This window comes from Periplaneta americana, chromosome 9, assembly GCF_040183065.1.
Source record: "Periplaneta americana isolate PAMFEO1 chromosome 9, P.americana_PAMFEO1_priV1, whole genome shotgun sequence".
In the NCBI taxonomy this organism is placed as follows: Eukaryota; Metazoa; Arthropoda; class Insecta; order Blattodea; family Blattidae; genus Periplaneta; species Periplaneta americana.
The window spans coordinates 63,782,532-63,800,376 of record NC_091125.1 but is presented as its reverse complement, the minus strand read 5'-3'; the positions used below and the strand labels follow the sequence as shown (position 1 = coordinate 63,800,376).

Sequence of the window (17,845 nt, the reverse complement as noted above, 5' to 3'; positions counted from 1 at the left end):
ATAGCAGAATTTTCCGTCTGTTGTTGACTTTTTTCGGCAGTCTCTTCAGTAGTCGCTGTATTTCCTTTGGTGGTTCTTCAATCTGTGATGGTTATGTTTTAGCAAGTTATCCAGTTTCCGGTTTATTTATTAGAGCAGGATCTTCTGTCATTGTTTTATTTTGGCAGGCACTCCAGTACCTGGTGGAGACGATTTAGTGGATTCTTCAGTTTGATGTGGTTGTGTTTCAGCAGGTTCTCCAGTGTCCGAGGATCTCCCGTTTGTGGTGGATTTGTTTCGGAAGTCTGTTCAGTGGTTGTAGAGACGTTTAGGAGGGGTTTTTCGTCTTGTGGTTGCGTTTCAGCAGTTTGTCCAGTGTCTGGACATACATCTTTCGTCTGTTTTGTATGTTTCAACAGTCTGTTCAATATCTGATGGAGTCATTTCGTTAGTTTCTTCAGGCTGTGATGGTTGTGTTTCAGAAGATTTTTAGTGTACGATGTATTAATTACAGCATGAGTCTTCTTGAGTGTCCGGTGGATTCATTTCAGCGAATTTTGCAGTTGGTGATAGATTATTTTTTCTGGAGGACAGTTAACATTGTACGGCCAATCACAAACTAATAACTTCTGGTTCCAGTATGTCCCTGGTCCGCAGATCTTCTGCACGGCTCTTCCGTTGTCACAATGGTAAAATATGGTGCAGTCCGTCTCCTCTGGAAAGTAGGATACTCCTGGTTGCTGGCATCTGTCGTGAAAGCTAGTTGGCTGCGTTCTCCCAGACCCAATATACGCAGCCAGGAATGTGGTTACAATTACAATTTTGTGGATGTTTTCTATTCCTAAACAATCAAGTGAAGAATCACGTTACACATTTTGATATACAACTATAATAATTATAATGTGGTTATTAGAAGAGTGCCCTACTGTATAAGTTTCTGAATCCAAATCCCCGTCATATTTATTATGTCACCTGCAGTACCGACTAGATCGCAAAGAGGTCTTTGTGCTGACTGCCTTTGCCTCTAAGAAAACACCTTTGTATTGATTTGTGTTGCAGGGAAAGTGACCCCAGAGCCAGTATGTAGTGAAAGAATTAAATAAACGTGAAAAATTCATGATTTCATCAGCAATCGAATCATCAACCCTCTGCGTTCCCCTAATACTTTTGCACAATGCAAAATAATAACGCGATATTGTAACTCCAACACTCTGACACAGAAGATGACTTAATTAATCTATGTATTAATTCACTTATTTATTTGTTTATTTATTCATTGTTTACTTATATATTTATTTAGGTATTTATGTATATTTATTTATTTCCATTTACTTATTTGTTTATATTTTTGTTTATTCAGTTAAAATGTATTTATTTATATATTTAGTTACTTATTTATTTTGATATAATTAAGATCTTCAAGCGTTCTCATCCACACCACCATAAATACAAATACAGTTATAGCAAAAACAAACTAAAAAAAAAAAAGAAAACCCTCACGAAGATATATATTGGCTACAGTCACACGAACTTCAATAAGTGAATAAGTGTCATAATTATATCGTAGTTCACTAACAAGGCTTATATACTAACGAATATAACAAGAAACTTGCCTATTTTAAATCGAGAGAAAAAAAGACAAATCCACACATAGAAACCATGGAACGAAATTTTCCCATTTACTTTTATATTGTGATAATGTCCGACAATCCCTGATGTTAGTACGTTAAGAATTCCAAATTCGAAATATTTCTATGTTAAATATTATAGAAATTACAACATTTTTCTATGAGCGAGCTATCTTATTTTAGATTCTAATACGACAAAACGAATAATATAGAAATAGGCAGTGACTGACACAATATTGTTTTTGCTTTACACATTCCTTAAAGATCTGAACCTTCAATTTATATATAATAATATTCATACCACATTACTGCATTCATTAATGTAGATTATGTAATGACACATTAAGTACAGAGTAAAAGAACTCGATGCACAAACTGATTCAACTAATAGAAGAGCAAAACAATAATGAAGAACAATACACAAACACAGTCAACAATCTGCTCCTAAGACTTTGTTGTAACTATAAGCTGTTTTGATCTGAACATACTTTTTCCGGGTTCGTGGCACATTCTCCTACCTTAGCATCATAGACAAAGTGCACGTCCGTAATTTTTCTCCATTACAAGTCCGAAAGGTTCCTGTGTACTCCAAGAATGAATTTCAAACTCGTGATTGTTTAATACAGTGTGAAAAGTAATTAAACCGACAAACTCAGGGAAGTTGTATGGAACACCAAAACAAACACTTTTCACTAATGTCATATTCTGCTATGAGGTACTATTTCGCGAGATCACCAGATCTTAAAGTAACAAAAACCGTTGCCGTGATTTATTGCTCTGCAATAGATGTTCAAAAATATCTCCATTGACCTGTACACAAAGTTTGCATGGGCTGAACATGGATTGTCTAACGCGGTGAAAGACTTCTGGATTATCGTTTATTTCCTCTGCTGCAGCAAATATCAGAGCCATCAGAACGGTTTAATAAAGCACTGCACTGGATCAACACGTACAAGAAAATGTGAATTTGTAGAGTCGTCATGAACTGAAGAACGCATACGCCTTCTGCCGGTTTACATATATAATAAAACCTCTGAGGAAAATATGACATTAGAGAAAACCGTTTGTTTTAGTGTCCCATACAACTTCCCGGAGTTTGTCGATTTAATTTCTTTTCACCCTATAGATCAGGATATCTAATTATGCTACAGAATTTTGGACCTTGAATATATGTATGTATGTATGTATGTATGTATGTATGTATGTATGTATGTATGTATGTATGTATGTATGTATGTATGTATGTATGTATGTATGTATGTATGTATGTATGTATGTATGTATGTATGTATACAGTTTAAATATAAGTGTGTAAGTAGCACAGAAATGTAACAGTAAATTGAGTATTTTATCTATCTAATGTTTATTTTTTAAGTGTGTGGATATATTATCGTTTTTATTTAGAGAATCAAGACAAGTATCAAGTTGTTCTACTGTTCTCCAACTGCAAGTACTTTTATGTTTTTGATATTAGACTTAGTGTCACACTCTAAATGCTGTAGTTCTCAAATGTGCGTCGTGACCCCTTTGGGGAGGTCGTGTAAAGAGCTAAGGGGGTCGCGCGAGATGATTTAAACATAAAACTAAACCATTCCTTATTAACATATTTGTTTTTTTAGAAACATAAAGAACGTTTAACATAAAAATATATAAAAATATTTCAGCAGTTATTAAGTAAAAACTTGTTTATGCGAAAAATGTGACCTTTTCTTTAAGCTTCTGAAATCTGAGGCTTTTGTTTTGATGGCAATCATAGATGAGAAATTTATTTTGCTAAATGCGAGAGCATTTAAGAGCATCTTTTGCAAACTCGAGGTATTATTTTATTCTTCATTGGTAAGTAGCTACTTAATTTCAATTAGTCTTTCCTTAATTTTTTTTTCTTTTGGACTTTCAGACAATTGAACAAAATGATCTAAAACGAATTCAATATCCATTTTTGACTACCGCAGGCCTAATTGTTCTTAATTTTTTCTATAAAATATTCAAAAAAGGTTTTTTAAACCTTTGCAATCTTAATTGCATGTTCCCGAGAATAAACTCAGTATGTGTCATAACATGCAGTACGTAGCTTTGTTTTCCATCAGTTTTCATACAATGTATTAAATCAAACTGATTTTTGTCAAGCGATGTCGATCAGAAAACTAGTTTCCTTATAAATCCGTCGATTTTATCTGTGGTTGTTATTATGTTAACATCTTGGTCTTGCAAACTGGAATTCATAGTTGTGTTCGAAAAATATATCACTAAAGAAGACCAGACCATGATATCAAAGAGAATGGGAAAATAAGTTTGCATATTCCCATTTCTCGTCTCTTAGATATTGGGTGGTATCCATTGATTTTGAGTAAAATTACCGTTGTTTTTTATTTTACAGGGATTTGTATTTTTCAGTATGTTAATGGGGATCCAAATAAAAGTCCCACCCAAAAGTGGGGAACCACTAGGCCTAATCTAGAAGTAATTTTCATTTTCGTCTTTGCCTTTGTTCTCAATGAGAGCTGTATACAGATCTACGGTATATTACATGGTGATGATTGTGATTAATGGATAAATTATGACAGATGAAAAGAAAATACTTCACGAGATCCTTTGTGGCTACGGCTTTTGTCTATTAAAATTCAATGTGAATTCCCCAAATTTTTCACCCGGATCTCTTACGTGATTAGTCGACATTTGAACAGGTCAGCCAACTGTGCGACATGACGATTGTTTTCATTGTTATCATTACTATGATTGTTGTTACCATTACGCCTACTTCTGTTACTATGGGATTATTATTATTATTATTATTATTATTATTATTATTATTATTGTTGTTGTTGTTGTTGTTGTTGTTGTTTAGTCAACTGTCCGAAGACAGGTCTGACCCTCACAAGTGATACCAAAAAGTACCACTTATAAGGCAACTAAACCAGGAGATAATAGGGTAGGATGGCAGTTCCTTTCCCCCTCCATTGCATACATCGCCAATTAGCTACATGTTACACTAGTCAGACTTCAGATGCATACAAACAATTGTTCTTCCTCTGACACATTATTATTATTATTATTATTATTATTATTATTATTATTATTATTATTATTATTATCACCATCATCTGGAAATAAATGAGCATTAATGAAGTCTGTTAATGATGAATATCGCTTATACCTGTATCATAAATGTGAACAGAACATTACACCAACTGTATTAACTTACTGGCCATATTCTCTTAGTATCGCAGTAGAAAATAGTAGCATTACCCTGGAAGTAAACTACCAAACGCTAAATATTGACTCTTGCACTGCATATAAACCATCGTTGGTGTCCATACCATTAACACGTTTATCGCGTAAAAGCAATTAATAATTTTTTAATGATTTATAACTCATGAAATGGGACATCAAAAAGTGCTTGATTTATAGTATCTTCGTCCTAAGTAATGATAATATTGAGAATACCGGTAACTACTTTAACTTAGTAAAGTTTTGCAATTCAAATGTAAGGAAACATTTCTGTTTCTACCACGTATATCAGTTTTGTTTTTCCAAGAGGCATGAAACGGAAGGCAATATTGATTTAATTTGTCAGATATAAGAACATAGGAGCCAAATCCCCTGACATTCTTAGCATACTTAAATAACTTTAAAATTTAATGTTTTACTTTATCGTTTATTTTTTTAAATAAATAACATAACATAAGAAGAAAGCGGAATATTAATCGAATTAAACTATTATCGGATGAATAGATAATGTTGTATTTATATATAGTCGCCCAGTACAAGATAGCAGACTGGTTACAGCAATATGCTCTCAATTTTTAAATTAGAATAAATTATTAGGTAGATATATTCAGCTAATAGTTATTAAAAGACCTGTGAAAAAGCACGCTATTAATATTTTGTTTCAGAGTGATTTATTCTATCCTCAATTTGTGAATTAATATGTTCTGTTTTGATCACTGCTTTAAGTTTTCATTATGGTGTCTCTGGTAGCAATATGTCATATATTCACTGTCTGCGTATTCAACTAAGATACCTTTTCGCTGATGATTATTTATTTATTTATTTATTTATTTATTTATTCATTTATTTACTTACTTAGTTACTTACTTATTTATTAATTATTCATTTATTTATTTATTTATTCATTCATTCATTTTATTTATTTTATTTATTTTATTCATTCATTTATTCATTTATTCATTCATTCATTTATTCATTTATTTATTTATTTATCCAGGAAGACTGCGTAATGGAGCGACCATTCTTGTCATTTTGATCATATCTCTCCATTCAGAATTACTCAAACCTTGCTTTTTCTTACTTCAGCTATTTGCCACAGATACTTCAGCAAATAGTTTAACACCCGTGCCTCTGTGTGGGTAAGAAAACCAGACAGAGTATTCTAATCAGTGGCATGCGGGGAAATTTTATGTGAGGGAAGCAATAATAAAATCTGTTATATGTACAGTACAAAACTGATATCAGCCAACTAACCTAAATATATTTGAAGACCAGTGCAATTCTCCTCTCTTTAGCAGAAAAATAATTGATGACCTGGGCATAAAAGTCCTCATGACTGCGAATGGTTTCCAGTAATTTCTTCTGTATATAGAGTAATGATAATAATCTGGATAGTCTATCTTCCGTCTCGACCAAGACAGGCGCTCAGAGAAAGAATTTTGTGACATTTTAAGATTAGAGAATTCATAGTTCTCACTGTTAAAATATAACTTTCGCAATAAATTTCTTCTTTTTCGCCTCATGAACATGGGAAGCAATACTTCCCTTGTCTTCCGTGTGCGACACGCCACTGGTATTCTTTATCCCGCAGAAGTTGCCGAACTTGCATGACTGTCTTCTTTCCTTCATATTTATGTAATTGCAGTTCTGAAAGGTATTCATATTGAATTTGATCGTACATTGACATGTGACTCACTTATAAACTTTAAGGGTGATATTCATAGATATTTCACTAGCCCGCGCTACGAGCGTGCTAAACAGGATTCATATTAAGTTAGGTATGGCCATGCTAAGGTTTGAGAATTTTTCTAGCCGCCATTTTGAAAAAAATGTAAACCACTTTTTTCTTACTCATTCTCAGTTTAATGGACTTTCTTAAATCAATTTCCTTTCCCCATAAAACTAGCTTTAATTGTCCAAAAAGTCCAAAATTCCAAAAGTTTACCTAGTGGCCATATCAGGAACATGTGCACATGATATGGCCACCCTTGTTCCATGTTCTACAAATCGTGATTGTTTTCAGTCTGATAGCGCAGTTGTACTAAAATTAAATAATTTTGGTGTAAAATGAATAAAAATGACACTTAATAATCTTTTTTATAATTCAAAAGTGTAGTCAAAACAGGTTTTTCCATAAAAAAATAAGTTGTTTTTCTTAAAATACAAAATTTTTGCGTAATCCCAGTTATAAGGCATGTAAATTTGTCAGGTGAAAAAATAAAAGTGAAATGAACTTGATATGGCCATGGTGCATTTGATATGGTCATGGTACATTTGATATGACCATATCAGGAGCAGGTAAGCTTTCACGAAAATCGTTTAATTATGAACAACTCGTAACAGATACGCCATCAACGATAACACCAATCAACAGAACATTAAAAACTGAATGGAGTACGATGGTTTTCATTAAACAAGTCTTTGAAAAACATGCATAAAACAAAGGAGACACCAGAGAAAAATAAGAAGAGGTCACATGAAAACCGCAAAACAGGCAACTGACGCCATATTGCTCAACCTGACTGGATGGAAAACGATCAAGTGACATACCAGGATGTCCTTTCACTGGATGCTGCTGCAATTTAACGGATTTTTTGGTTAACTAACTCACAATAGGGGGGTGGCCATATCAGGAACATGGCCATAACAGGAGCACCCACCTTATATCATATCGCTAACACTGGTTTATGAATACGAAAAACATTAGTTCGCTGATCATCCACCGAAAGCCCGCGCTAAGAATGTCTATGAATACGGCCCTAGATGTTTATTGATGTTTTACTATTGAAGAACAGCTGAAACTTTAGGCTATATTTACTCATGGAGTAAATCATGCTGTTGGGAATGTCACTGGGAAGTGGGAAAACTTCCTTAACACAGCTACAAGATCATGTCATCTGCCTTTACAGGGAAAGTCCTGGGAATTATATCTGTAGGATCCATTTGTAAGGGATAAAGTAATGTGAGGCCGATGAATGAATAACGGCCAATTTTTGGTGATGCTGCAGAAGATGAGTAGATGGCAATTTATCTAACTATATTTTAAGTTTGCTTAAGACTTCACTGGAGTCAAAAATCATTTAAGTTTGCTTAAGACTTCACTGGAGTTAAAAATCAAAATTGATCGAAAGATACTACCAGACTAGGTATTTGACTTTTTCATCGGCAGAAATACTTTCTATGTCACCAGAGACAGTTTTAATTACACCTTTTCTCAGTTCACCATGATTAATTAATATAGCATATCACTTCTGACGATTTATGTTTAGTCCTAGTTCTTATACAAGGTTTATAATTAAGGTGACTAAGACTGTAACGACATCATTATGCTTTCCAATAATCATAAGATTGTCGGCAAAGTATAGTAGCCTACAGTGTTTTATTTTCCGTTTCTGTCTTGAAACCCTCATGTGATCTTCGTTGTTTAGTCTATAGCCAAATAACTCCACATTTTCCTGCCTATCGTTTGTCATGCAAGCAGATTTAGCTCTTTGTATTGAACACAGTGAGTAGGATTTCTTTCTTCCCTTATTTGTTGTTCACTTGAAGATGAAAATAAAGCCAATATCTGAAATGTTATTTCCTAAAAATTTGCTATCAACATCACTTATAAGCATTTTCCTGCCTAGACGCTAGACAGATACATTTCAATATTGGGATATTAAAGAAATACCTTACCATTATGTGCAACGAAGAAGGCAAAGAAAAGTAAAATTTTTTTCAGTATGTTATAATTTTGAATTACACTTAAAAAATATGAAATATTTATTCGCCATCTTCTAAACTTGTGATTTTTTCTAAAATATCTGTCATGTTTTTTTTTTTTTTTTTTTTTTTTTTTTTTCAGTGAACGCATGTCAGTGACTTATTTACCTGCCTCTTTGACCGAAATAAGTGCGTGAACTTCAGGATCTAATGATTACTTTCCTCAGTAATTAACAATGCAATCATTACAAAAAATTAAGTATATCAGATACAAACTATCTTATTCATCTATAATGTCTGAATATCAAAAGAAAATAATAATGTATGCAGCGTTGTATTACACTACTGAGTTCGAAATAGGTATCTCTTTGCATAAATATATATATATATATATATATATATGCTATGTTCACACTTACGTCGCTATTTTGTATTAAATAGCTTTGGACGTAACTTACTTGTCTTTGTGAACATTTAATAATCCACATAATGATTTTTATTTCTAAACAGTGGATTTCACTTTTTCGACGCATTGTTATTTGACTAATCTCATCCATTATTTCGTGCTCATCCATAAGTACGCATACAAATCTTAAAAATAATCTTTATTTAGCGCAAAATTATAATGGGAAGAAAGTTATATAAATATCTTAAATAAATATAGGCTACAGAAGACATTTCGTTTATAACAGTTTGTGTTGTCCTATCACACGAGTCATCAACAAACACAGAATTAACATGTGACTGTAACAGCAGTATTTGTTTAAATCCTACAAAATTAATTTCATGATTACTATACCTAAACAGAAAACATCCTAATCATGTACAACATGAGGGTTGTGAAAGTTTTGGAATAAATATCCATATATTATATTATATTATATTATATTATATTATATTATATTATATTATATTATATTATATTATATTATATTATATTATATTATATTATGTTATATTATATTATATGCTCGACCATGCCGAAATCTACTAATTATACACCCGGTAGCAGTCCTTTAATGCATGTCATTAAAGTACACCTACTCATTAAAGTACAGGTCTTCAGCCAATGATAACTCAGCTTACAGGTGTTCAGCCAATGACAAGTCAGCTTTGTACCGTTATAAAACCGCAAGTATCGATTATTCTCGGATATGCAATCGAAAGAGAATTAGCGAAAAGTCACGGAGGCTGGAAATCCAATACTGTCGCAGAAGGTTATGTTCTATTACTATAATAATTAGCGTTAATTGTAAATAATATTCAAATAAATTCAATTTGTCATCTCGTTTTTCAATGTCGAATTCAATAATCAAGGTTATAATATTATAATATTATCAAGTTTAAAGGGACTACGTCAAGGTCAATGACATTATTGTTCCTCGGAAAAAATCAATACTTTCGCGTCTGCGCACATCTCACAATTCACGACCTAGAACAAGGTCACTTCCGATCTTGTCAGATACCTACGAAAAAAATGTATACATCTGAATACCGGTAATTTCAAGTTAGAAATATGGTCGAGCATAAAAAGTCGTATGAAACTCGTCTATAATGGTAATTAAGAAGCTCGTATGAAAATTATGAAATGAGCGCAAGCGAGTTTCATAAATATCCATACTCGATTCTTAATTACTATCATTATAGGCTCATTGCATAATGTACTAATATTATATTATATTATATTATATTATATTATATTATATTATATTATATTATATTATATTATATTATATTATATTATATTATATTATATTATATTATATTATATTACATTATATTATATTATATTATATTATATTATATTATATTATATTATATTATATTATATTATATTATATTATATTATATTATATTATATGCTAGTGAACAAAATTGTATTTATTACAATAATTATGTACAGAGTTGCACCTCACATATACAGTATAAATACTATAGTATACCAAGTAAAAGTTAATTTGAAGTGTCATTCTCGTTACTTTAAAGTATTATTCTCGTTACTTAACTGAAATATAACGTTTATTATCCCTAATACCTTTATCTAGAAGTATACATGTACGTAGATTTTCAATGATTATAACCCGTAAAATCTATAGGCTACTAGGGCACCACTTCAGCATTTATAATTTTTATTGAACAATACAGTTTTTATTTTCTGCATTCCTTTACACAGATACATTCCCAGAACATTTACTTTTGATGTAAAAAAGAATCCTTGAATTTGATTTAATATTTTTTAATTAAAATGACATTTTCGAAACACATGTCAGTGGTGCCATTTAGGCAACTAGTTTCCTAAATAACACCTGCGATTTCTTAAATCACACCTCTTTATCTGCAAGGAACAGGATGAAGGAAAGCTTTTAATATTGAACATATTGAAAAGTATTTGAATGAATAATGTAATAAATGCAAATTACAAGTTTATTGAAATTAATGAAAGAGAGTAACGCGTCTTCAAATGAAATTGAAAAAATAGAGCGTAAATTACATAACATTTAAACTTTCTGAATGCGTTTTTTATTGTTATACATTTGCCATGTGCTTCACCAGGCAGTTCAGACTGTAAACTGCGTCACCTTTTCTCTACGATTATCTCGAAGCCACCTAAGAGCTGCTTCATGATATAGCTGTCTGAAATGATTTGAAGATAGAAACATCTAAAGGTGGGCCTATGAGTATTATGACGAGGAAGCTGAAACAGGAGCATACCATTTTCCCGAGATGATCTAGCTTATACATTTTTGGAATGGGTCGTAAAGGTGGACATACAGAAACCGCACTTTTTTCTATGGCAAATAAAATGTTTGAGCTATTCGACAAATAGTTCACTGTTGATGTAACCTGACTCAGAGCAAACAAATAACGATCCTGGAGGAGCACCAGCTGATAATAAAGGATGCACTGTTTGACGTTTAAAAATTATCACAGGTGGCACAAAATATCTGGTGCGCTTGTACAACACACACTTGTTGTATTAACGCCCTTTTCACCACTTGATATTGCACACACCTGATGCATTCCTAGTTCAGTTAACATTTTTGGGGCCTTCTTTTGTACGGTTAGAATTGATACAGTTGCTCATATCGCACCGGTGCGAATTAGGCACCTACAAAGTGGTGCGAATTGAGAAACTACGTCATGAGTTATTATTTCCTTCATTCTAGCTTATAATCACCACATGTTCGAAAATCCTACTAAGTTAAATGTTCTTTAATACCTCTTTAAACGAATAACATCTTAAGATTATGGATTCCTTTGCATACAAATCCGTTATTGAGTTACAAAATGTTAGCTAAATATACATCCACCTGAGCGATTATATTAGATACACTATTACCACGCTGCTGACACAAAGAAGTGGCAGAAATCAAGTGACATGGTGGAAGTTCATATGGTAGATTGTAACACTACCACTAGATGCCACACTACTACAGTAATTTATTTTAAACTAGCAGTGGTGCGATTTAGGAAGCTGTGCTCTCTACCCTAATAATAAATCTGTAGCCAAAATTTTTCTGGTAATTTTCGATTTTCCAAAAATAATTGGTGTTAACATGTATAATTAACCGTCCTGAAACCGAAAATCGCTTTTTTGAAATTTTTGTTTGTATGTCTGTCTGTCTGTCTGGAAGTTTGTTACCTTTTCACGCGATAATGGCTGAACGGATTTCGATGAAAATTGGAATATAAATTAAGTTCATTGTAACTTAGATTTTAGGCTATATGGCATTCAAAATACGTTATTTAAAAGGGGGGTTATAAGGGGGCCTGAATTAAATAAATCGAAATATCTTGCTTATTATAGCTTTTTGTGAAAATGTTACATAACAAACGTTTCTTTAAAAATGATTTCTGATAAGTTTTACTCTTTGAAAAATGTTGATAGGACTGATATTTAATGAGATAAATGAGTTTTAAAATTAAAATAACTAACATCTAAGGTGGTGCAATGGAATAAAAAACAAATGACTTCGTCTGTAAGGGGCCTTGGACAACAACAATCGAATGCTATGAAACATAGCCAACAGAGAATGTTTCTGTGTTTCTATGAAGTAATATCGGAAGCTAAATTAACCGATTTGTATAATTCATTATTATTTCACCATTGGAAAGTGTAGTTTCTCTAGATGGACATGATGCTATAATGTTATTACAGTAACTTCTGGGTGGATCGAGGACAGGTAAGATTAAAATAGCTTCTTATGCACAGAAAACTTGATAGGCTATTCTGTACATTCGTTTTCTGTATTTCCTAAAATAATTTTTATGTACACATTCATTTTCATCTCAGAGAATTAACGAACGAGAGTGTATTGATTTAGTATGCAGTAATATTACGTTAACTTAGCAATCCATTATTTTATGATTCTAATTTTAACAATTGCTCAATTGAATCGTGTTAAAATACATAATATATATATGCAATAAATGCAATACAAAAAAATTGTCTAATGAGCCAAGCAGATTATGTTGCGCTGTTGTAAAAGTTGCTCCTCCTGAAATTCAAGAGCCTCCACAACAAATTAAAAACTTACTTATTGGAGTACATCCGTTATCAACACACTTTTTATATAATATAATATAATATAATATAATATAATATAATATAATATAATATAATATAATATAATATATGAGGCACTCAGAAGCAAAGTAATATAAGTGACATTTTTTTTTAAAGTGAGATAAGTATATATTCTAAATCTTTAACGTCACTTCTGTTCAGATAAAAAGTAATATAAGTGCAGTTCCAGTCAGTGCTGCTCCATGTTGGCCTTACACTTGTATTACAATGCATACAGAGTTTTGACTGAGAGGCAAACTAATACAAGTGCGTTGTTTGCATATTGTTGTTGCGTTTCTTCTGTGTATGACTAATTCATTTGCCATAATGGAGACAGGTAATAGATTACATATTCGAAACATCTACGTGGAAGACCTGCACACATTGAGCTGGACCAACTATACAGTGATCAAATAAGGATAACTTTTGCTAAGTGGAGCAACTTGCAATAGCTAAAGAAATTCATCCCACTCATACACCACTCATTCCTTGATGACCTGAAGCATTAGGATGGTCCTATAATAAGGACTGTAGGACGTGGAAAAGTTGCCTGGAAGAGGAAGTTGAAGGAATATTCGCGGTAGGAGCACTACAGATGCACTTCATGACAAACACATACAGTATGCTTCAGCAGAGAGAGATATGACTTCATTAGATGAGGCTAGTGACGTAATGAACAGCGACTAAGGCTGAATTTCATTTAAAATTTGAAATTTTCTTAGCCCTCTTCTTTCGGAGTACCAAAAACCGCATCAACTTTTGCATTGAATATAATATTCAACCAATCAGACACTATGTATTTAAAAAGGATCTAAAAATACATTTAAAATTGCAAGCCTCATCCAGATCTCAGATGTTCTTCAAACTGTCAGATAATATCCTATGTACTTTCTACAAAATAATCAAAGAAGAAATACCAGTCTATATCACAGACACACTCATTGCTAAAACTCCCATTGTAAATGAAATTCCTCCATGAAAATGGATAATTCCAGAACATAGCCTACAAATTCCACGAAGTCATTTCAAAAATGATCCTCCATACATTCTTAAGTTAGATGCCATGGAACTACTCTGCAGCACATATAAGGATTACCTTCAAATTTATACAGATGAATCTCTAAATCCTAATAATGGAACATCAGGAGCAGGGTATTATATTCCAAAATATCAAAAAAATTACTTCATACCATGTTCAGCTTCCTCCAGTCTTGACACTGAATTGCTAGCTATTGATGCTGCTCTTCAGTGTGTTACTCAAATTACTGAAAGATCTATTTGAATACTTACCGACTCCAAGGGGGCTATATTTAATATAATTAAATATGTACCACACCTATAGGCACATAGAATTATTCCAATTCAGAAACAACTAAGTGAACTAAAAAAACTCCAAAAGGAAATAACATTTCAATGGATACCTAGTCATTGTGCTCTACCTGGAAACGAGAAAGTCGATAACGTTGCTAAACAGGCAACATATTTGCAACCAAGACCTCTTCAAGTGACATCTCTATTCAATGCTTTTACTTCAGTAAAGTTTCATTTTATAAACTTATGGAGCAACAATTGGCTCTCTTCTGACAAAGGAAAAATTTTACAGTTCGTTAAAAAGAAACCCAATGACCTGGAAATGTACAAAAACTTGCCCAGACATGTTCAAACATTTTTAACAAGAGTCAGAGCAGGTCACATTGTCACACAATTACCTACACCGATTTCACATTTCTGATACTCCTACTTTTCTGTGGTGTAATAATCATGATGAAGATCTGAAACACATTCTTCTATACTGTCCATCCATAAACCACGAAAGAAGTAAATTAAAATCATCAGTATCAGTTGCAGAAGACACATCTCTGCAGTATATATTGACTACACCCCAACTCTGGCTACTAGCAACATGCGTCTATAATGAACACCGATCAAAATACCCCTAATTTACTATGAAAAAGAAGAACTGAATATACTACAGTGGACTATAGTTGACTTTATGTTGTTTGCAAACAACTGGATACATTAAGAAGTTTGATTGATTGAGTCTTTCGGTTATACAGACATATTTTTTGTTATAATATGGTAATAAGAAAGCTCAAGTGCTGTTAAGACAGAACTGTTTCAATGTTCTAAGCAATGTCCTTGTTCTTGTTTTAAATAATATAAAAATACTGAAAACCCTTGCACTTATAGGGTAAACATTGGTAATTTCGTGGCAGTGGTTATTTCGTGATACTTTTTCTTTGCTCTTTCCTGAACTAACCAATGGTGTTACGAGATTCAAATTTCCGCCAAGGGATTGCATATGTTGTCCAGTTTCCAGAAACATACAGCTAAGCTTTGTGTGACTATTGTAGTTGCTTCAGTGAGCTTTTATGTTTGGAGAGAGCAAGTTTGCGTCGATTTCTCAGGCATACAAATTTTGTGGATGTTTGTAACTACATTACAGGCTTATTACTAAAGGTAAGCATATGATATTTGGTACAAAGATTTATTGTATCTTCATTAAATTTTAGGAAATGTTTTTGGAATTTTATATACATCTGTAGTCACCATATAGGCTTAGCTTTACTGATAGAAATCTTAGCTGTTTGAGGCGAAATTTTGTTGAGCATTAAGTGTTACAATTTTTTAAATAGCATAAAATGTATTACAATAGGAATTTTAGAAATCTGAAGACAAGATGTGATAACAAAAAAGAAAACGGAGACGCAATGGGTTCAGTGTAGCTTCTGTTTGATTTGTTATCATGCTAAATGTCAATGATAAGTGTTAGATGACTTACTTGCAATAATTGTGACAGAAGATGGAACATGGCTCCACCATTTTGGACCGGAGACAGAGGTAGACAATGGAGTGGCATCATGCAAAATCACCAAAGAAATATACATTCAAAAGTACACCTTCGGCAGGAAACGTTATGGCTACTGTGTTTTTCGATTCAGAAGAACACTTGCTTGTGGATATCATGCCACACGGAACTACCATTAATTCTGACGGGTATGTTGCAACTCTCAAGAAACTCCAAGTTAGACTGAGTCGTGTTCGACGACATCGGGAGAAGCAGGATGGTCTGCTATTGCACGACAACGCACAGCCATATGTCAGTCACAAGACCACAGACCAGATCAGAAAATTCGGATAGAAACACTGAAACATCCGCCTTACAGTCCTGAACTGGCACCGTGCGATTACCATCTCTTTGGTAAACTGAAGGATCCCTTCGCAGAACGAGGTTAGAAGATGACTCCCTTGTGCACGCTGCTAAAGAGTGGCTCAGACGTGTTGGTCCAGACTTTTACCGTGCTGGTCTACAGGCCCTCGTTCCTAGGTTACGTAAGGCAGTTGAAAGGGACGGGGATTATGTGGAAAAGTGACATTTTGTTCCTTAAGGATGCATCTACATTTTGTGAAAATAGCAAAGCTGTAGGATAAAAATATAATTTTTAAACAAACGTTATGCATTACTTTTGGAGTTACCCTAGTAATATAACCTATAGTCCGTAATAAAAGTGTTCACCCTTTCAGGGCAAAGAAGATCCCTTTTCAATTTCAATTTTTACTTTGATTTCATTCTTATTATGTGTTGATATGTATTTCTATGTTTTCTTGCTATGAATATTAGACGGAATTACTATGTTTGAAGTCTTGTAACAATAAATGAGAATTTCATTTGACTTTAATGAATTTTTCCACAATTCTTCTACCTCTTACGAAATTATCAATGCAATATCACGAAATTACCAAGGTTATCACGAAATAACCAACCCTTCAGCTTAAGTTGTAAAAGTGGTTTTTGGCACATATTCAAGAACGTATTCAATCTTTTATATCTAGAGATTTGTATAGCAAGTTATCGTCTTTTAGATGAAAAAATCGGAATAAGGATATATTTACACATTTGCATTTTAAATTAGTTTTCATGAAATTATCACGAAATTACCAATGTTTACCCTATTACTTTTCCACAAAAATATTTTCGTGGCAAAATAATACAAGTGACTTTAGGGCCCTATTTTACCTAAACTGTTTTAGAATAGATAATTTCTATTTAGAAGTTAAAAAATATAGGTACGAACATATACAACTGTAAATTTACAGCAACATAGTCCTGTAACAGATTTTTTAATTTCCGTTTTAACTTCAAAGTCACTTATCTCAAAACTTACTAAATTTCACTTGTATCACTTTGCTCCTGAGTGCCTCATATAATATATTTAATATAATATAATATAACATAACATAATAATAAATCTGTAGCCAAAATTTTTCTGGTAATTTTCGCTTTTCCGAAAATAATTGGTGTTAACATGTATAATTATTCATCATGAGAACGTAAAACACTTTTTTGAAATTTTTGTTTGTATGTCTGTCTGTCTGTCTGTCTGTCTGTCTGTCTAGATGTTTGTTACCCTTTCACTCGATAATGGCTGAACGGATTTCGATGAAAATTGAAATATAAAGTTCGTTGTAATTTAGATTTTGGGTTATATGGTATTCAAAATACTTCATTTAACGGGGCCTGAATTAAATAAATCGAAATATCTCGCTTATTATTGCTTTTTTTTCTGAAAAGTGTTACAGAACAAAAGTTTCTTTAAAAATGATTTCCGATAAGTTTTATTCTATGCAAAATTTTGATAGGACTGATATTTAAGGATATACAAGACTTTTAAAATAACAATACAATACATTTTCACCGCCGCCTCAGATTGTAGCGTTGTTGTTCCTGCAGTAACTC

General features: G+C 32.7%; 1 protein-coding gene across 1 annotated transcript in view; it reads right to left on the bottom strand.

Annotated features, from left to right (window-relative positions):
- The window catches only part of LOC138705590 (uncharacterized), a 66,678-nt gene that overhangs the window by 17,674 nt on the left and 31,159 nt on the right, over positions 1-17,845 (bottom strand). The window contains exon 3 of the mRNA XM_069834192.1: positions 180-284. Coding sequence (XP_069690293.1) covers positions 180-284 — 105 coding nt within the window. The remainder of the gene's footprint in view (positions 1-179; positions 285-17,845) is intronic.